The sequence below is a fragment of the Pan troglodytes genome, chromosome 8 (assembly GCF_028858775.2).
Source record: "Pan troglodytes isolate AG18354 chromosome 8, NHGRI_mPanTro3-v2.0_pri, whole genome shotgun sequence".
NCBI classification, from domain to species: Eukaryota; Metazoa; Chordata; class Mammalia; order Primates; family Hominidae; genus Pan; species Pan troglodytes.
Window position 1 is genome coordinate 81156962 of NC_072406.2, and position 20317 is coordinate 81177278.

General features: G+C 43.2%; 2 protein-coding genes across 9 annotated transcripts in view; both read left to right on the plus strand.

Annotated features, from left to right (window-relative positions):
• Positions 1-570, plus strand: part of DDX50 (DExD-box helicase 50) — a 44956-nt gene extending 44386 nt beyond the window's left edge. For all 6 annotated transcript variants that reach the window (XM_507824.8, XM_009458591.5, XM_009458593.5 and 3 more), the window contains one exon: positions 75-570. In XM_507824.8, the coding sequence (XP_507824.2) occupies positions 75-353 (279 nt within the window). In that variant the 3' untranslated portion in view covers positions 354-570. The remainder of the gene's footprint in view (positions 1-74) is intronic.
• Positions 571-858: 288 nt separating this feature from the next.
• The window catches only part of DDX21 (DExD-box helicase 21), a 37987-nt gene continuing 18528 nt past the window's right edge, over positions 859-20317 (plus strand). For 2 of the 3 annotated variants that reach the window (XM_507825.9, XM_009458595.5), the window contains exons 1-6: positions 859-1888; positions 9497-10051; positions 13551-13994; positions 15824-15899; positions 17033-17211; positions 19155-19272. In XM_507825.9, the coding sequence (XP_507825.2) occupies positions 9965-10051; positions 13551-13994; positions 15824-15899; positions 17033-17211; positions 19155-19272 (904 nt within the window). In that variant the 5' untranslated portion in view covers positions 859-1888; positions 9497-9964. Of the gene's footprint in view, positions 1889-9496; positions 10052-10137; positions 10918-13550; positions 13995-15823; positions 15900-17032; positions 17212-19154; positions 19273-20317 lie in introns of those variants that run through there. The other variant, XM_054659662.2, reaches the window with a different exon arrangement.

Sequence of the window (20317 nt, forward strand, 5' to 3'; positions counted from 1 at the left end):
TCTTCTTGTACTTAACATGTTTGCTTATGGTTTCTATTTTGCATTTATATTAATCCTGTAAATTCCCCTAACAGGCAGAGTGGCATGATTCCGACTGGATACTCTCAGTGCCAGCCAAATTACCTGAAATTGAAGAATATTATGATGGAAACACATCTTCTAATTCCAGACAGAGGAGTGGCTGGTCAAGTGGTCGATCAGGCCGGTCAGGCCGGTCAGGTGGTCGATCTGGCGGCCGGTCAGGTAGACAGAGTCGACAAGGAAGTCGCTCAGGAAGTCGACAAGATGGTAGAAGACGAAGTGGGAATAGAAATCGATCAAGAAGTGGGGGCCACAAACGGAGTTTTGACTGAGTATTTGATAGTTAATCTACCAGTGTGAGCTTGCCTATTTCTGCCTAATCATGTACATTATCCACCAAAAATTAGGTCATCATAGTTGAGGTATGTGTCTGCTATTTGCAAAGAAGTTGGTCGTATTTTTTTAAAAAGTATTTCACAAGAATGGAACAAATCTACTTATCCAGTTATACCTTTGAATAAAAAAACCTCCTTTTATTGTCTCTTTTCACTTATGTGTTAAGAATTTTCTCAATGTAATCTCAAAAATTTCTTTAAAAACTTGGCAGTCAGGCCAGGTGCGGTGGCTCATGGCTGTAATCCCAGCACTTTGGGAGGCTGTGTTGGGCGGATCACTTGAGGTCAGGAGTTTGAGACCAGCCTGACCAACATGGTGAAACCCCAACTCTATTAAAAATACAAAAATTAGCTGGACATGGTGGTACATGCCTGTAATCCCAGCTACTCGGGAGGCCGAGGCAGGAGAATCGCTTGAACCCAGGAGGTAGAGGTTGCAGTGAGCCGAGATCATGTTACTGCACTCCAGCCTGGGCAATAGAAGACTCTGTCTCAAAACAAACAAACAAAACTTGGTAGTCAAGCTAATCATAACATAAGATTACTTGCATTTTACAAAATGTGATGTATTTGTATTCATATCATTCCTCCCATAGGTTATGTGATAAAAATAAGAAATTCCCTTCTACATTAAAGGGCTGTGTAAACTGTTGACATGGTTAGTTAGGTGTATCATTTTAGTCTAGACACAGTTAATTAAAAGAGTGTGCCAACAGTGCATACTCATTAATTTATTCCACAGATATTTATTGAATTTCTACTATGTTTCCATCACTACGCTAACCACTGGGGAGTATAGTTGTGAATAAGGCATAATCACTATCCTTAAGGAACTTAGAGTCAATTATTACAGACTAACAAATAAAAGCTAAGACAGTGGTAGGTATGGTATGCTAAGGACCTACTTGGGGTACACCTGACCAGTTTTAGGAGTCAGGAAGGCCTTTTAAAAGTGATACCCAACAGAGAAATAAAGAAGTATCCATTTAGCCACATGTATGTACAGGTGGGAAGAGGAGTTTAGAAGGGAGAGGGCTTGCAGGCAGAGAGAACAGCATATGCGGACACCAGAGGCAAAGAATAGCATGTTAAGTCTGAGGTTTCCATATGATAGAGAACAGGAATAAGAGACTGGTTTAGTATTTAACAGGGACAGATTTTAAAGGCCTTATGTACATTGTTAAGGAGTTTAAAGCTTTTCTTGAAGACAGTGGGTAATCATTTAAGGGCTTAAAGTAAGGAGTAACATGATTTGATTTACATTTTAGAAAGAATGCTGGCCACACTGAAGAGACTGGATTGGAGAAAAGCCAGACTGGAGGCCTGGAGACCTCTTAAGATGCCATAGGAGTAATCTATGGTAGAGATGCTGGTGATCTGAACTAATGCTAAGTAACATATTTTGAGGGATGAGAACTGAGGCACTTGAGAGGTTGTTACTTGTCCAGAATCATGCAGCTGGATGATGTGAGGTAAATGAGGATTTGAACCCAGAAAAATGTCTAGCTTCTGAACCAGCACTCTTAACCACTGCACTAAATAGTGGCAGTGGACATTGAGAAACATGGATAGGTTTCAGAGGTTTTTTTTTCTTTTTTTAGACAGAGTCTCGCTGTGTCACCCAGGCTGGAGTGCAGTGGCGCGATCTTGGCTCACTGCAACCTCCGCCTCCTGGGTTCAAGTGATTCTTCTGCCCCAGCCTCCCGAGTAGCTGGGACTACAGGCACGTGCCACTATGCCCGGCTGATTTTTTGTATTTTTAGTAGAGACGGGGTTTCACCGTGTTAGCCAGGATGGTCTCAATCTTCTGACCTTGTGATTTACTGCCTGCCTTGGCCTCCCAAAGTGCTGCGATTACAGGTGTGACCCACTGCGCCCGGCCGGTTTCAGAGGTTTTTAGGAGACAGAATTCTTAGGACTCAGATAGTGGATTGAAAGATGAGAGGGAAACAGAATAAAACCTAGTTTTTTTTTTGTTTTTTTTTTTTTTTTAAGATGAGGTCTCACACTGTTGCCCTAGCTAGAGTGCAGTGGCTCAATCCAGGCTCACAGCAACCTCAACCTCCTAGGCTCAAGTGACTCTCCCACCTCAGCCACTCTAGTAGCTGGGACTACAGGTGCATGCCACCAAGTCCAGCAAAAAACCTAGATTTTGTCCCTGAGATAGGGTACAAGGAGGAAGAGCAAGAAAAGTTAAGAGGGGTTGGGAATATGATTAGTTCAGGATTAGATATATTTTAATATTAAGTAGCCCATGAAATATGTAAAAGGAAATAAACAGTAGACAATTAGATTTGTAAGTCTGAAGCTCAGGAGAGATATTTGTTCTAGAGATAAAAGTTTGGGAATGATAGACCAAAAAATGATAATTGTAGTTAAGCTAGTAGATGAGATTATCCAAGTATGGTAAGAGCAGAGGACTGAGGAGGGAAGCCAGAGGGCTACCAATGTACTTAATTCATAGTAGAAGAAAGAGGACTCCATTGAGAAGAGATGAGGAGGATAGAAAGCCCAGGAGTGTGTGGCTTTTAGAGGAAACAGGACGAGCTGGAAATGGTCATTGGTTGTGGCAAAAGAAACTTCATAGGGAGCAACCATAATAATAAGAGTATTGAGAATAGAAGCTAGTTAGCAGTGGGTTCAGTAGGAAATGGTAGATGAAGTGGTGAGAACAAACATGAAGATCTCATTCTGAAATCTGATTGTGAATAGGGAAGAATAAGCAAAAGCTTATTCTTTTGCTTAAAAGGACATGAAATTCTGGCAAGGATTTTCTGTGTATGTATGGGAGGTGGGGTATTTGAGCATGTTGAAATATGGTAGGAAGAAGCCCTAAAGGAGGGAGGGCAACATGAAGTTTCAGGAGAAGGAATATATGGGATCAAGCACACAACTAGAGATTTTAGCTTTATTTATTCATTGTTTATTTTTTAAAAGTTTACTTATTAGGCCAGGCGTGGTGGCTTATGCCTATAATCCCAGCACTTTGGGAGGCTAAGGCTATAATCCCAGCACTTTGGGAGGCTAAGATCACCTGAGCTCAGGAGTTTGAGACCAGCCTGGCTAACATGGGGAAACCCTGTCTCTACTAAAAATACAAAAATTAGCCAGGCATGGTGGCAGGTGCCTGTAATCCCAGCTACTCAGGAGGCTGAGGCAGGTGAATCGCTTGAACCTGGGAGGTGGAGGCTGCAGTGAGTTGGGATTGCACCAATGCACTCGCAGCCTGGGTGACAGAGCGAGACTCTGTCTCAAAAAAAAGAAAAAATATATTTATTGATTGATAGGGTCTTGCACTGTTGCCCGGGCTGGTGTGCAGTGGTGCATTCATGGCTCACTGCAGCCTCGATCTCCCAGGCCCAACTGATCCTCTCACTTCAGCCTCCTGAGTAGCTGGGACTACAGGTGTGTGCTACCATACCCAGCTAGTTTTTGTGGTTTTTTTTTTTGTAGGGATCAAGTCCCACTATGTTGCCCAGGCTGGTCTGAAACTCCAAGGCTCAAGCAGTCCTTCCATCTCGGCCTCCCAAAATGCTCAGTTAACAGGTGTGAGCCATGTGAGCCACTGTGCCTAGGCATTTTTTTTTTTTTATTGGCTGTGTTGCCCAGGCTGGTCTTGAACTGGACTCAAGTGATCCTCTTAATCTCCTGAGTAGCTAGGATTACAGGTGCATGGCACTGTTCCTGGCTAGAGATTTTAGCCTTAGATAGCATAACATTTTGTCAGGGAGAAAGTATGATTATCTTGCAGATATTAAGGTAACTACAGGTGGAACAATTAAGTGATTTCCTATATTAACACAGCATTCTGTTGTAGGAATGGAGATGAGGGATAGTTGATTGACCCAGGAGTGAAAGGATGACGAGGTAAAGATGCCGAAGACTCTGGCAAAAGTGATTGGAGTAATGGTCCATGGAGTCTAGACTGCCTAGGGATTGAAGTGGAGATGGGGTTGATAACGGAGAATGTAGAGGAGGCAAGGGACTGAAGGTCCATGAAGGCTGTCTGAACTTGAGATTTCAAGAATGGAGCAACTGGGGAGAAGCAAGTGCAGGGTATGACCTTTGTCTGTTGGGACAAAGGTCACCTCAGTTGTGGTGGTCAAAGCAGTGGGTATGTGGGTGGTACTCAAGGACAGTGAGGTCTCCTATGATGAAAACAAGCCAACACTGCAGTAAGGAAGACTAACCCGATTCGAAAATATCAGTGAATGGTGGAGGCTAGGAAATTACCTGAATGAGGAGGGGTAGGGTGACATTATGCCTTATCTTCAAAGGGATGAGAGCTTTTACATGAAAGTGGAGTAATGGTTTGGAAATGGATTTGAGGAAAAGAGGACTCTGACATCAACTGGGATATGGGGAATTTCAGGGAATGGGCAACATCTTGTGTGTGAAACCTGCAGAGGGTGGGTTTTCAGAAAGAGCCAGATTTCAGTTAAGCCAAGGAGGCAGGGAAGGACTTTCAGTGCTGGATTGTAGAAGGTGGAAGTTTTGATTTGGGGGGCTAGTGTTGCAGACAGACACAACTGGGGGGAAAATCTCAGTCTGCTTTGCATTTGAGCAACTGAGTTGTAGTATAACCAAGATGAAACAGGGGCTCCATTCATATTAAGTTGCATGAGTACTACTATGTTCAGTCAGAATATGTTGTGTGCCTACAATGTCCCAGGCAATATGTTTTGGGTTAATAAGCAGTGCCCAGTCTCTGTACTCTGGAGCTCAGAATCTAGTGAAATAAGTGGACAAATAAACCTATGTCCATGGGAATGACTAACTACAATGATTTGTGAACACTGAGCAAGGGCACCTGGCCCTGGAATGGGAGTGGGGGTTCAGGGAAGGCTTTTTAGACATGATGGCTGAGCGTTAAGTAGGTAAAAGAAACAGGAAACCTTGCATCCAGGCAAAGGCACAGAAAAGCTGATGAAACAACATGGTCTTAAGTATGGGGAACTATGAATAGCTCTTGTTGCTGGGATCGTGACTGTGAGGAAGGCAATGGTGAGAACAAGGCAAGATGTGTTATATCTTGGAGGGCTTTGTAGGTCTTGTTTTGGATAGCCATTGGAGGGTTTCAGGGAAGAGTGAAAAAGATAAGTATATAGGTAAATGCCAACAGGGTGGATGGGTTTAAGAGAGTCTACCTGCTAAAGGTCAGATGCCCTATTAGCAAGGGTCCTAACAAAATTAAATAATAGCTTTCCACATGTTTTGAAAGTAGGATGGGGCCAGGCAAATTTCTCATCAAATTCTCAGCTTTGGGCTGCACTCGGCCACTGGTATCTTTACTCTTCTTCCTTTTAGAAGCCAGTACCTTCATGGCTCCCTTTTTTTGGCTTTTGGCCTCCTGTTTGGTACTCTGTGCTCTAGTCATTTAACAGCTATTTGAACTAGAATCAGTTACTCTGATCTTCAGTTTTTGAATTTATAAATGAAATAACATCTGCTTTATTCTCTCCAGCTTTAGAATTATGAATTCACTTTTAGGTTTAAATATCTTGAGAGTCTTCTCTCACATTGTTTTTGTTTCCTATATTTTGGGGATAGTGCTTAACAGTAGTTTTTAAAAACCATATTCCTTTTTTTTTTCCTTATAAGTATACATGTCAGGCAGGGCGCAGTGACTCACGCCTGTAATCCCAACACTTGGGAGGCTGAGACAGGTGGATCACTGAAGGTCGGGAGTTTGAGACCAGCCTGGGCAACATGGTGAAACCCCATCTCTACTAAAAATACAAAAATTAGCTGGGCGTGGTGGCAGGCGCCTGTAATCTCAGCAACTTGGGAGGCTGAGGCAGGAGAATTGCTTGAACTCAGCAGGTGGAGGTTGCAGTGAGCCAAGATCGCGCCACTGTACTCCAGCCTGGACGACAGAGTGAGACTTCGCCTCAAAAAAAAAAAAAAAAAAGATACATGTCCATTGTTGGGAATCTAAAAAAGTAGAGAAGCAAATGGAAGACTATAAAAACCACCCACAGTCACATTACTCAGAAATAATGACTGCTAACATTTTATTTTGTAGACTTTTGAATTCGTTGTGTGTGTGTGTGTGTATACATGCTTTTAAAAATACAAATTCTCCCTCTAATTTTGTGAAAACATTACATCATACAGATCAGAGGAAATAGGCCTGGCAAAATATTGATATTTAAGCATTCAAGGATATTCAACATTTCCTATCAAATTTTTTCTTTTCTTTTTTTTTTTTTTTTTTTTTTTGGAGATAGGGTCTTGCTCTGTCACCCAGGCTGGAGTGCAGTGGTGCAATCTTGGCTCACTGCAACCTCCGCCTCCCAGGTTCAAGCAATTCTTGTGCTTCAGCCTCCCAAGTAGCTGGGACTACAGGTGTGCACCACCATATCCAGCTCCTATCAAATTTATATAAGCTATTCTTCATCTTGTTATTGAATTTTATACTGATGACAAGATAATTAATTGGCTACCTTTTGTCAAATGGGCCTTTTGCATGTTTCCTGGTGGAAATTTGGGTTTGTCCCTATATGCAGGTTACAAAGGAACTTATTTTAGAAGCTTTGAAAAGTTTTCCATTTAGTACCATTCTGGGGCTTACTCTCTTGTTGAATATCTCTTGATAATAAACATGTCCCTGTACTGTATGCAGTAGTATCATGTATATAGCAGGATCATGTAGTGTTGTGGTTTGTCAACCAGACTGCAGGTTCTTTGAGGTGGGGACTGGGCCTCCACTTAGTATCTAAACTACATGATACAATGGTGAAACCAGAGATGTTAAGCATTTTGTTGGCCAATTAGTTGACTGCATTCATGCTTGCTCTCCTTTCTTCCACATCTAACACCAGGATGACTCAGGTACTTTCGTACCTGGGCATATAGCTAAAATTTATTTCAAGGGGTTCCCCTCCACCACTGCCATGTTAACATTCATTAAACACTTAATTACAGATTACTATGTACCAGGCACTGTCTGAAATTTTGAGGACACAAAGATGAATAAATCAAGGCTCCTGGCTCAAGGATATCAGAATATAAGTTAAAGCACTGTTGCACATTTTCACAAATTGTTAAAAAAATTTGAGACCATGGCTGGGCGCGGTGGCTCACAGCTGTAATCCCAGCCCTTTGGGAGGCCAAGGCAGGTGGACCACCTGAGGTCAGGAGTTCGAGACCAGCCTGGCCAAGATGGTGAAACCTCGTCTCTACTAAAAATAGAAAAATTAGCCGGGTGTGGGGGCGGGCGCCTGTAATCCCAGCTACTGAGGAGGCTGAGGCAGGAGAATTGCTTGAACCTGGGAGGCGGAGGTTGCAGTGAGCTGAGATCGCGCCACTGCACTCCAGCCTGGGCAACAGAGTGAGACTCCGTCTCAAAAAAAAAAAAAAAAAAAATTGAGACCACGAAACATCAAATAATAGTTTAGGTGAAACAAAATTTTTCCTTGAAACTCTCAGATTAAAAAATGTGCAGTAGACCAGGCGCAGTGGCTCGAGCCTGTAATCCCAGCACTTTGGGAGGCCGAGGCGGGAGGATCATGAGGTCAGGAGATCGAGACCATCCTGGCTAACACGGTGAAACCCCGTCTCTACTAAAAATACAAAAAATTAGCCGGGTGTGGTGGTGGGCGCCTGTAGTCCCAGCTACTTGGGAGGCTGAGGCAGGAGAATGGCGTGAACCCGGGAGGCAGAGCTTGCAGTGAGCTGAGATCACGCCACTGCACTCCAGCCTGGGCCACAGAGTGAGACTGTCTCCAAAAAAAAAAAAAGTGCAGTAATCAGAAATACAGAAATACTTTTCCAGCATTTTCCTTTATCATAAAATGTAAGATTTTAAATTGTGTTTTGAAATCCTTGTGACACACTAAGTTTTAACAGTTTTCATTGATTGTGCTCTGTGTGTCAGGCACTGCCAGACCATTTTCTGCCATTATCTTATTTAATTTTCTCAATTGATGAAGTAGGTTTTGTTATCCTCATTTCATACAAGGGAAACTTGGGTTCAGATTAGGTAATGTTTCCAAAAATAACAGAGCAGACTGGGTATGGTGGCTCCTGCCTGTAATCCCAGTACTTTGGGAGGCGGAGGTGGGAAGATCACTTGAGCTCAGGAGTTCAAAACCAGCCTGGGCAACATGGCAAAACTCCGTCTCCACAAAAAAAAAAAAAAAAAAAATTAAAAAATTAGCCAGGCAGGGTGGCACATGCCTGTAGTCCCAGCTACTCAGGAGACTGAGGTGGGAGGATCGTTTGACTCTGGGAGGTCGAGGCTGCAATGAGCCATGATCACGCCATTACACTCCACTCCAGCCTGGGCAACAGAGGGAGAACCTGTCTCAAAAAAATGAAATAGATAAAGACTGGGCGCTGTGGCTCATGCCTATAGTCCCAGCACTTTGGAACGCTGAGGCGGATGGGTGGATAACCTGAAGTCAGGAGTTCGAGACCAGCCTGGTGAAGATGGTGAAACCCCATCTCTACTAAAAATACAAAAATTAGCTGAGTGTCGTGGTGCAGGCCTGTAATCCCAGCTACTCGGGAGGCTGAAGGATGAGAATCGCTGGAGGCGGAGGTTGCAATGAGCTGAGATAGCGCCACTTCATCCAGCTTGGGCAACAGAGCGAGACTCCGTCTCAAAAAAAAAAAAAGGCCGATTTTCAATGTCAGATATTATTCTATCCCATTTTTGAAATTTATTTTTTCTTTTATATATATGAAATATTTTATTTATATATAATATATATGTGTGTGTATATATAGATATATAGACATAGGGGTTTTGCTATGTCGCCAGGGCTAGTCTTTAAGTCCTGGCTTCTTTGGAGGCTGAGGCAGGAGATTCGCTTGAGCCCGGGAGGCAGAGGTTGCAGTGAGCCCAGGTCACGCCATGGCACTCTCCAGCCTGGATGACAGAGCGAGACTCTGTCTCAAACCCACAAGACCTCTCTCTCCCGCTAGTCTATAAAGCTTCTTGACGATAAGGCTTTTGTGCTTGTTAGTGAATACTAGTCCTGTTTCTCCTACCTGACACAGTGAACGCTCATAAGATGTTTGAGTGCTCGCATCAATGAACGACCAGACCCGACTGAATTATTTTTTTTCTTCAGGCTCCTGAGTCTGGTCGACACTTTCAGAATAGACGTTTCCAAGAGATGATTAAGGACACACATCCGCGCGTCTGTACGTGCAAACTCGAGCAATACAACATAAAGGACTGAAGATGGCGCCACTCAAAAGCAACTGGAAGCCTTCATGTATCAGGCTGGGGCTAGGGAAAATCTGGCCAGTGTTGGAGAATACAAAGCTAACCTTTGCAATTCCTTGCGGTTCTACCGTTCCGTAGGTGCCTTCTAGACCAAGGGCCGCAAGTGGTCAATTCACTAAATCCAACCACAGTCACAGGCCGCTGCTTTGAATTTACCACGCGGAAAGCAGCTTTTCCTGTGCTTCCTGCTTCCCCCGGAAGTGCCTTGCTACGGGAAGTGACGAGAGCCGGGTGGACCCAGGGTGGGGAACTACCTCTTCCTCTCCACGCGGTTGAGAAGACCGGTCGGCCTGGGCAACCTGCGCTGAAGATGCCGGGAAAACTCCGTAGTGACGCTGGTTTGGAATCAGACACCGCAATGAAAAAAGGGGAGACACTGCGAAAGCAAACCGAGGAGGTGAAACGGAGGGACCTGGGGCCAGGAGGGACGCTGAGTGGAGCGGAACCCCGGGGTGCGGGAGAAGTGCCCGGGCTGGGATCGTGGGAGCGCGCGGCGGATAACAGCGCGTCCAGACACCGGGCGTGGGTTTTGGCGGGCGGTCGCCCAGGAGTGGTGCGCTCCCCGGGCAGTGGACGCGTCGTTTGCCCGACCGAGCCAGGTCCGCCGTGCGCTGACCTCTTCCTCTGAGCTTATAGGCATCCACATGTCCCAGGAACTCTGGTAGAGAGGCCCTGTTGGAGCTCGGGAGAGGGCCGGGTGTCCCACGTGGTCCCCGGCGACTTGGGCGCGCCTCACACAGTGCGCAGAGTTGGACCTTCAGTCAGGCTCCACGTTGTTGGCTAAGACATAACTCCCGGCATGAGCGTGCGCGAAGGAAGTTACAAGTCAAGTCAAAGTGGGTACTGGAGGCCGGATGCGGTGGCTCAACGCCTGTAATCCCAACACTTTGGGAGGCCGAGGCGGGCGGATCATGAGGTCAGGAGTTCGAGACCAGCCTGGCCAACATAGTGAAACCCCGTCTCGACTAAAAAATACAAAAATTAGCCGGGCATGGTGGCGCGCGCCTGTAGTCCCAGCTACTCGGGAGGCTGAGGCAGGAGAATTGCTTGAACCCGGGAGGCGGAGGTTGTGGTGAGCCGAGATCGCGCCACTGCACGTCAGCCTGGGCAACAGAGCGAAACTCCATCTCAAAAAAAAAAAAAAAAAATGCGGGCACTGGAGCTTTAGAGTAGACTGGAGAGATCTTAACTTCATCTGCGCACGTGGGCCGCGTCTTTAGTGACTTTTTAAACTCTCGTAAGGGAAGTAGAGTTTGTTTTCCGGTAAGCCGCCCTGAGAAGATGACGTAATTCAGTTATTAAGAAAATCTGTTTTACAACTGTTTGACCCACATGAATTGACTGGATTTCTCATGGAAATGTAAAGGCATGTGTTGCGGTGCTGAGTGTACACCATATTTTTTATATAGGCCAGCAGTGTGCAGTAGTTTTAACCTTGATAGCTGACCGGTGCTTTGCTGTTGCTTCCTAGTGATTTAACTTGTGACTGAGTCTCTGTTCTGAGATCAAGTCAGTGGGAACAAAGATTGTCCTTGAACTTAGGTTGTACGCTACTTAGAATTAACTTTCCTTGTTGGTTTCTCTGTCTTTTGATATGGAGTTCTTACAATAGCAATATTTTAGAATTGTAGGAAGCCGCGGCAGATTTGTACTCAGGTGCAAGAAGGTCGTGGTCCTGGTTTACATTGCATCAGTCAATTGCGTTCAATTTGGCATGCTCAAATCCAGAGGTACATGACCAAACTCTGTTATATTCCAAAAGAGACCACCAGGATGGGAAACTCAGTCTTATTTGGTGGAACCAAGGGATGAAAACGAATAAAATTTTGGAAGGAGACTAGCTTGTTTTTTGTTGGCAAGGAGATTATTCTTAATCTATGATTTGAGAACAGAGACCAGGCCTGAAATTTCCGGGAGGCAGAATTCAGCGTAATATGTACTTCCAACATTGTTCTGGGGCTCTGCCAGAACAGGCTTCTAAGGAGGCTACAACACATGTCTAATTGTTTTCAGTAGTATGAAAAGTTGTAGAGGGTCAGAAAGTTCAAATAGGAGCCACAGTCATCTGTCTTACTTGGTTCTAAGGTGTCACTCCTTCCATATTCTTGTAACTTATTTTATTTTAAATTAAGTACATCTTTTTTACACATGAGTGATAGACTGTGAGTTTTTATAACTTTTTGTTTCATAAAGTGTCTCTTTATTTTATTATTATTATTTTTTGAGATGGAGTTTTGCTGTCGTTGCCCAGGCTTGTTCTCCATGTTGGTCAGGTTGGTCTCAAACTCCCAACCTCAGGTGATCCGCCCACCTCGGCCTCCCAAAGTGCTGGGATTACAGGTGTGAGCCACTGCATCCTGCCCTTTTATTTTTTGTAGAGACAGAGTCTTACTGTCACCCAAGCTAGAGTGCAGTGGCATGATTATAGCTAACTGCAGTCTTGAATTCCTGGGCTCAAGCAATCCTCCCACCTCAGCCTCCTAAGTAGCTAGGAGTATAGGTGTGCTGCTACACCTGGCTAATTAAAAAAAAAAAAATTTTTTTTTTGAGACAGTCTTGCTGTGTCGCCCAGGCTGGAGTGCAGTGGCATGATCTCAGCTCACTGCAACCCCCGCCTCCCGGGTTCAAGCAGTTCTCCTGCCTCAGCCTCCCGAGTAGCTGGGACTACAGGTGCGTGCCACCATGCCTGGCTAATTTTTTTGTATTTTTAGTAGAGATGAGATTTCACTGTCTTAGCCAGGATGGTCTCCTTCTCCTGACCTTGTGATTCGCCCTCCTTGGCCTCCCAAAGTCCTGAGATTATAGGCATGAGCCACCGCGCCCGGCCTAATTTTTAAACTTTTTCAATGGAGACGGGGTCTCACTATATTGTCCATGCTTGCCTGGAACTGCTGGCCTCAAACAATCCTCCTGCCTTGGCCTCCCAGAGTGCTGGGATTACAGGCATGAACCACTGCACCTGGCCCTAAACTGTCTTTGTATAAATTCATTTGCTCTTGTAAGATAGGCAAAGTGCAGAATTCCTGTTTTGGAGTTAGAGGCTGCAGTGAGCTATGATCATGCCTCTGTACCACAACCTGGGTGAAAAAGTGAAATTGTCTCTTAAAAAAACAAAAAATATCCCTGTTGTTTTACCTGGGATTTTAGCAGGAAGAAAGAAAAGAAACCTGCTTAACATCATCAATCTGTAGATACATTGGCCTTATTCTATTGGAATTGAATTTGGACTTTTTATAGTATTGAGTTTGGAGCCTGTTGCAGTATCCCATGAGCTTATCCAAATCCCTTATGAAAATCTGGTTTATAGGCCAGGCACGGTGGCTCATGTAATCCTAGCAGTTTGGGAGGCCGGGGTGGGTGGGTTGCCTGAGCTCAGGAGTTTGAGACCAGCCTGGGCAACGTGGGAAAACCCCACCTCTACTAAAAATACAAAAATTCGCTGGGTGTGGTGGTGGGCACCTGTAGTCCCAGGTACTCGGGAGGCTGAGGCATGAGAATAACTTGAACTCAGGAGTGGAGGTTTCAGTGAGCTGAGATTGTGCCACTTCACTACAGCCTGGGCGACAGAGCGAGACTCTGTCTCAAAAAAGAAAATCTGTTTTACAACTGTTTGACCCACAGGAGTTGAATAGTTACTAAGGGGCACTCTTCATTTTCCAAGATAGTGAAACTATTGATATATACCCGTCTATATATATAGCTAAGAAGCGATTTTAGAAAAAACTTACTATTTTGATTTTTACCTTATCACAGCGTGAAAGTACAAATGTCGAAATGCCCCAAAATTGTATTTTTTAAAGTTGAAAATGATCTTGAAATAATCCAGAATTGATTAATGTTGCAAATGTATAAATGCCTTATTCAGTGTTTGTATTTTCCTTATGAATTTTTTTTAGAAAGAGAAAAAAGAGAAGCCAAAATCTGATAAGACTGAAGAGATAGCAGAAGAGGAAGAAACTGTTTTCCCCAAAGCTAAACAAGTTAAAAAGAAAGCAGAGCCTTCTGAAGTTGACATGAATTCTCCTAAATCCAAAAAGGCAAAAAAGAAAGAGGAGCCATCTCAAAATGACATTTCTCCTAAAACCAAAAGTTTGAGAAAGAAAAAGGAGCCCATTGAAAAGAAAGTGGTTTCTTCTAAAACCAAAAAAGTGACAAAAAATGAGGAGCCTTCTGAGGAAGAAATAGATGCTCCTAAGCCCAAGAAGATGAAGAAAGAAAAGGAAATGAATGGAGAAACTGGAGAGAAAAGCCCCAAACTGAAGAATGGATTTCCTCATCCTGAACCGGACTGTAACCCCAGTGAAGCTGCCAGTGAAGAAAGTAACAGTGAGATAGAGCAGGTACATTTGCACTTCATTGGGTAGAAGATATCTTTCATTGTTGTTTCAGATAAATAAGTAGGTAACTGCTATATGTACTCTTTAATAGTAGGAGAAAATGTGATGTGTCAGCACCTTGTGGGTTGGAGGATACCTTAGGCTGAGTGGGACTTCATCTTAAAAATTAGCATACGACAGGGCATGGTGGCTCAGCTAAGAGTACTCTGTCTTTTTTATTTTTTATTTTTTTGAGACAGAGTCTCGCTCTGTCACCTAGGCTGGAGTACAGTGGCACGATCTCAGCTCACTGCAACCTCTGCCTCCTGGGTTCAAGTGATTCTCCTACCTTAGCCTCCTCAGTAGCTGGGATTACGGGTGTGTGCCATCACGCCTGGCTAATTTTTTGTATTTTTAGTAGAGGCGGGCTTTCACCATGTTGGCCAGGCTGGTCTCGAACTCCCAACCCCAGGTGATCTGCCCGCCTGGGCCTCCCAAAGTGTTGGGATTACAGGCATGAGCTACTGTTCCCAGCGGACTCTGTCTTTAAAAAAAAAAAAAAAAATTAGCATAGTGTCACAATGCCTCCTTTACAAATAAGCAGATACTGCTTAAGCTTAGGGAGAGTCTTGGTCTGCTTATTTGCAAGTCAGTCAACAGAAGAGATACAGTTTTGTAAATGGGCCCTAGTTTCCCTCTGAGGGGTTTAACCAAATAAATTATTGGAATTACTGAAAAGGTTGATTGCATAAGTCCTTTTGGTTAGGCCATTAAGTAATCATCCTGGAGTTGAACAGGATGATAAAATGTCTGTCCAGAACCTAATTCTGTTATCTTTCAGAAACTCAGTTATGAAAGAAAGACGAATTGTATTAAAAAAATTTGTTTTAGACATGGGATCGCGCTGTGTGGCCCAGGCTGGTCTAGAACTTGTGGCTTCAAGCGATAATCCCGCCTAAGCCTCCCGAGTAGCTGGGATTACAGGCACAAGCCACCACACCCAGCTGAAAAATACTAATTCTAATAGATTTTCTTTTTGCTATAGATCATGGTCAACATTTGTAACTTTTTTCCTGATTATAAAAAATATGTGATCCAGAGACAATAGAAAATGCAGACATTTTGCAAAAAGAAAGAAATGCTTCCTGGAATTTCACCATTCATTTAGTAAATATTAATACCTGTACTTTTCAAGTACAGAAGTCATCTTGTTAATTTTTGGTGTTTCCTTGTAGTACTTTTAGTATATGCATCTATTATTTTTAATCAGATTAGGATTGTACTGTGCAATCTTGTATCTTTTTTGTTTCTAGCTAAGCATTTTCCTCGTTAAGTACGCTTAATGGTTACATAATCGTTCATATAAATGTCTTGAAATCTACTTACTACTTTTATTGAGCATTCAGATATCTTACTATCAAATAATGCCACAGTGACTGCTACCTCATAAAATGTTTGTTCATTTTCTATGGATGTGTGTATACAAGAGATGCTGCTTTGGAAGAGGGCTAATGGCATTTCCGTCAGTATATTGTTGGTTATGGTTATGGAGTAGATCTTAGTTGAGATCTAGTCACACATAATCTTAGTTGAGATCTTAGTTGAGATCTAGTTACCCAGTATATATTTGCCTCAGATTTTTCTTTTGTTAAAGTTTTATAGATTTATGACAATGTTTCCTTTTCAGATCTCGAGTTACCTATCAAGGTTTTTGTATCTTTTTGGTTGATTTTTAAAGTGATGTGTTCAGAAGAATTGCTTTAGGATAACTTGTTTTGTCTCTTTCTCAGAAGGTTCTCTATTAATTTGTGTAGGTGATTATTGATTTCTTTCTATGGCCCTTTACTTGATAGGAAATACCTGTGGAACAAAAAGAAGGCGCTTTCTCTAATTTTCCCATATCTGAAGAAACTATTAAACTTCTCAAAGGTAATGTTCTTGGAAATATCGTATGATGTTAGGACGTATTATTTTAACAGAAGCACTCCACTATATTTGTTAAGATGAACCAGGATGTATTCTTATTGTAGGCTGATATATGCAGTCATATAATGAAGTAGGCCTGTGTATTCAATTTAGTACTATAGTAGTGATGGTTCTTCATGCTTCTTAAACAAGTGGTTAAAATTTCTTCAGGCCCTCTGTGGTGGCTCACACCTGTAATTGATTGAGGCCAGGAGTTTGAGATCTTCCTGGGTAACATAGTGAGAACCTGTCCCGACAAAAAGTTTAAAAATTAGCTGGGCACGTGGTAACACACATCTATAGTCCTAACTACTCCAGAGGCTGAGGAAGGAAGATCGCTTGAGCCCAGGAGTTCAAGGCTTCAGTGAACTGTGGTCACACCACTGCACGCCAGCCTGGGTGACAGAATGAAACCCTGTCTCAAAAAAAATTGTATTTAATACAGTGTGTATTCAGAAGTGTAATGACTAATGGTGCTGGTGAAATTAAGCAATTAGGTGATGCCATATTAATGTTTTATCTCTTTCACTTCTGAGGCATATCTAGATTAATGAGCCTAATTTATAGGCATAAACCCAGAATTCATTTAATAATCTGCTTCTGAAGTAGCTGGAGTCACAGTTACTCAAGTAGGTGTTTCCTAAATCAGGAGCAGCACAGTTGGATTGCAAAGCACCAGATTTTCAGGCTTATGGATGAGACTTCAAATATTTACTATAATTGGATGCTTTAAAGTTTGTTGATATTTTTCAGTCAAGCAGATTCTTTACTATCAGAATATTTCTGAGCCAGGTATGATGGCTTGCACCTGTAATCCCAGCTGTCCATCAGGCTGAGGCAGGAGGATCACTTGAGCCCAGGAGTTCAAGGCTGCAAGTGAGTTATGATCACACCACTGTACTCCAGCATGGGCGACAAAGCAAGACCTTGTCTCTTAAAAAATATACGTATTTGAGCCTAACTTTGTAGATGTTGACCAGAAGGTAGAATTCCTTAATTCTGCAGGACCAGAAGCATGAGTAGTATACTTCAGTATGTCAGTATGGCTAATGTTTTAAGAATTGCAGTGTGAGATAACACAGTTAATTTGTTCATAGGCCGAGGAGTGACCTTCCTATTTCCTATACAAGCAAAGACATTCCATCATGTTTACAGCGGGAAGGACTTAATTGCACAGGCACGGACAGGAACTGGGAAGACATTCTCCTTTGCCATCCCTTTGATTGAGAAACTTCATGGGGAACTGCAAGACAGGAAGAGAGGCCGTGCCCCTCAGGTAACTGTCTTAAATACAAGGGCTCTCAGTCAGCACAGGAAAAACCACCACTTGGGCATTGTGTACATACCCTACTATTTTTTATTGAGTTCTTATAGTCACCCATTCTATTTACTGTGGATCTTTATGTGAAAGTAATCCAGGACAATTCTTTTATATTTAATAATTAATATATACAGATCATTCTCTGCATATTTCAATATTTTAATCTTTCCCACAGTTTTGATCATCTATATAATTAATGCTATCATATTTCCTTCAAACCATTAGATGTCCCTGGGGCTCATAGCTTTCGTCAAGTGTCTGACCATTTTTGCCTAGATGGAGAAAGCATTTTTGGTAGAAAAGCATGAATGGGCGGTGGCTCACACCTGTAATCCCAGCACTTTGGGAGCCCGAGGTGGGCGGATCACGAGGTCAGGAGATTGAGACCATCCTGGCTAACAACATGAAAGCCCATCTCTAATAAAAATACAAAAAATTAGCCGGGCGTGGTGGCGGGTGCGTGTAGTCCCAACTACTTGGGAGGCTGAGGCAGGAGAATGGCGTGAATCCAGGAGGCAGAGCTTGCAGTGAGCCGAGATCGCACCACTGCACTCCAGCCTGGGCGACAGAGCAAGACTCCGTCTCAAGAAAAAAAAAAAAAAAAAAGAAAAGCATGAATGGAAAGAAGGGCAAGTCAGAGGTGAAAAGGCCAAGCCCCCATATTAGGGTGAGTCCATTGGGTTCATTTCTAGAGAACTTGACATTTAACAAACATTAACCTCATTGAAATGACTGCAAATGCCCATGTGGTCACTTTGGCTGTGGGTTCTTGCAGTTGTCTTTCTGGCCTAACCTCACTTGCTCACTGGCCTTCCAGTGTCCATGCTCCCCCTTTGTTAATTTGTTTACTGCTATATCCCTAGCACATAGAATAGTGCTTGGCCAATAGTAGGTAGTCATTAAATATTTTTTAGATGAATGTATTAGGTGTTCTTGAATCATATTAGTTTCATACCATTACCCTATTTTTGAGGACCTGTAGCAGTTCAAGCAATTCTCCTGCCTTAGCCTCCCAAGTAGCTGGGATTACAGGCGTGTACCACCATGCCTGGCTAATTTTGTATTTTTAGTAGAGATGGGGTTTCACCATGTTGGCCAGGCTGGTCTGGAACTCCTGACGTCAAGTGATCCACCCACCTCAGCCTCCCAAAGTGCTGGAATTATAGGCTTCAGCCACTGCACCTGGACTTTTTTTTTTTTTTTGAGACAAAGTCTCGCTTTGTCGCCCAGGTTGGAGTGCGGTGGTGCAATCTTAACCTCTGCCTCGCAGGTTTAAGCGATCCTCCCGCCTCAACATCCCAAGTAGTTGGGATTACAAGTGTGAGCCACCACGCCTGGCTCATTTGTATTTTTAGTAGAGATAGACTTTCACCATGTTGGCCAGGCTGGTCTTGAACTCCTGACCACCCACCTTGGCCTCCCAAAGTGCTGGGATTATAGGCATGAGCCATTGTGTCTGGCCAGCAGTTTCATGTTTTATATATATATAGATCAAACTCATATTGCTCTAGGATTCAAAGCCCCTTACATTGTTGGCTCTACCTTACTTCTCTGATTTTGTTCTGCTTCAAATTTTCTCTACTGTAGAGGTTAAGACTATAGGTTTTGGATCCCAATTGCTTGAAGGCTCTGCTCCTTCTTAGCCTTTGGGGTTTAGTCAAGTTATTTATCCTCTAATACCTAGCTCAAAAGGTTGCGAGAATTGAATCAGAATAATATATATAAAGAATTTAGTAGAGTCTCAGATCTATTAGACAAAAATATTAGATAATGTTATCGTCATCATCAGTGTTAGACCTTGTTCAAGTCGTTCTTTTCCTGGAATGCTGTTCTTTAAGGACTAGATTAAGAAACAAATACTACACAGTAATTTGAATTCAATTATTTTTCTTTATCAGGTACTGGTTCTTGCACCTACAAGAGAGTTGGCAAATCAAGTAAGCAAAGACTTCAGTGACATCACAAAAAAGCTGTCAGTGGCTTGTTTTTATGGTGGAACTCCCTATGGAGGTCAATGTGAGTACATTCAAAAAGTGAGGGAGGTATAATGCCACCCATTGTTGACTGCTCTGATTGGATTTCTTTTCACCTTGACATCTGGCTTCTCTATATAGGATAGTCGTTTATGGGGATTTTCTTTTGCCATTGTTTAAACATGGTCAAGAACATGGTCCTGCTTGATGATAGGCAAATCCTGTATATGGTTCTTAGGACTTTTATCTATTTATATTTATCTAGGGGCTACAAAAGTAATTTATTATTGAACCCAAAAAGACAGTCCATTTGGGCTCTAGGAAATAGGAAGTCAGAATTCAAGGTTACTCTTGTCTGTCAGGACCTTGGGTCTGTCCCTCTTTCTGCATGGTTGCTTCTTTCTTGATGTAGGCAGGCTTTCTTTCCTTGGGGCTCAAGGGCCAAATGTTACAGTCTCTGCTCTTATATTCCATTACTTCCCAGTTCAAGGCCTTGGAGCTTTATTATTAGAGCAGATGTATAAATTAGGAAGGGATTTAAGGAATTTTTAAAAATCATAGTTTTGGCCAGGCGCAGTGGCTCACGCCTGTAATCCCAGCACTTTGGGAGGCTGAGGCGGGCAGATCACAAGGGCAGGAGATCGAGACCATCCTGGCTAACACGGTGAAACCCCGTCTCTACTAAAAATACAAAAAATTAGCCGGGCGTGGTGGCAGGCACCTGTAGTCCCAGCTACTCGGGAGGCTGAGGCAGGAGAGTGGCGTGAACCTGGGAGGCTCCCACGCCCGGCTAATTTTTGTATTTTTAGTAGAGACGGGGTTTCACCATATCGGCCAGGCTGATCTCGAACTCCTGACCTCATGATCTGCCAGCCTCAGTCTCCCAAAGTGCTGGGATTACAGGCGTGAGCCACCGTGCCCAGCTGGAAGTAATTTCTTTCCTGATGCTATTGTCCTCCAGTAGTGCATATTTCTTTCTTTCTTTTTCATTTATTTATTTATTTATTTGGTGAGACAGAGTCTCACTCTGTGGCCCAGGCTGGAGTGCAGTGGCATGATCTTGGCTCACTGCAACCTCTGTTGCCCAG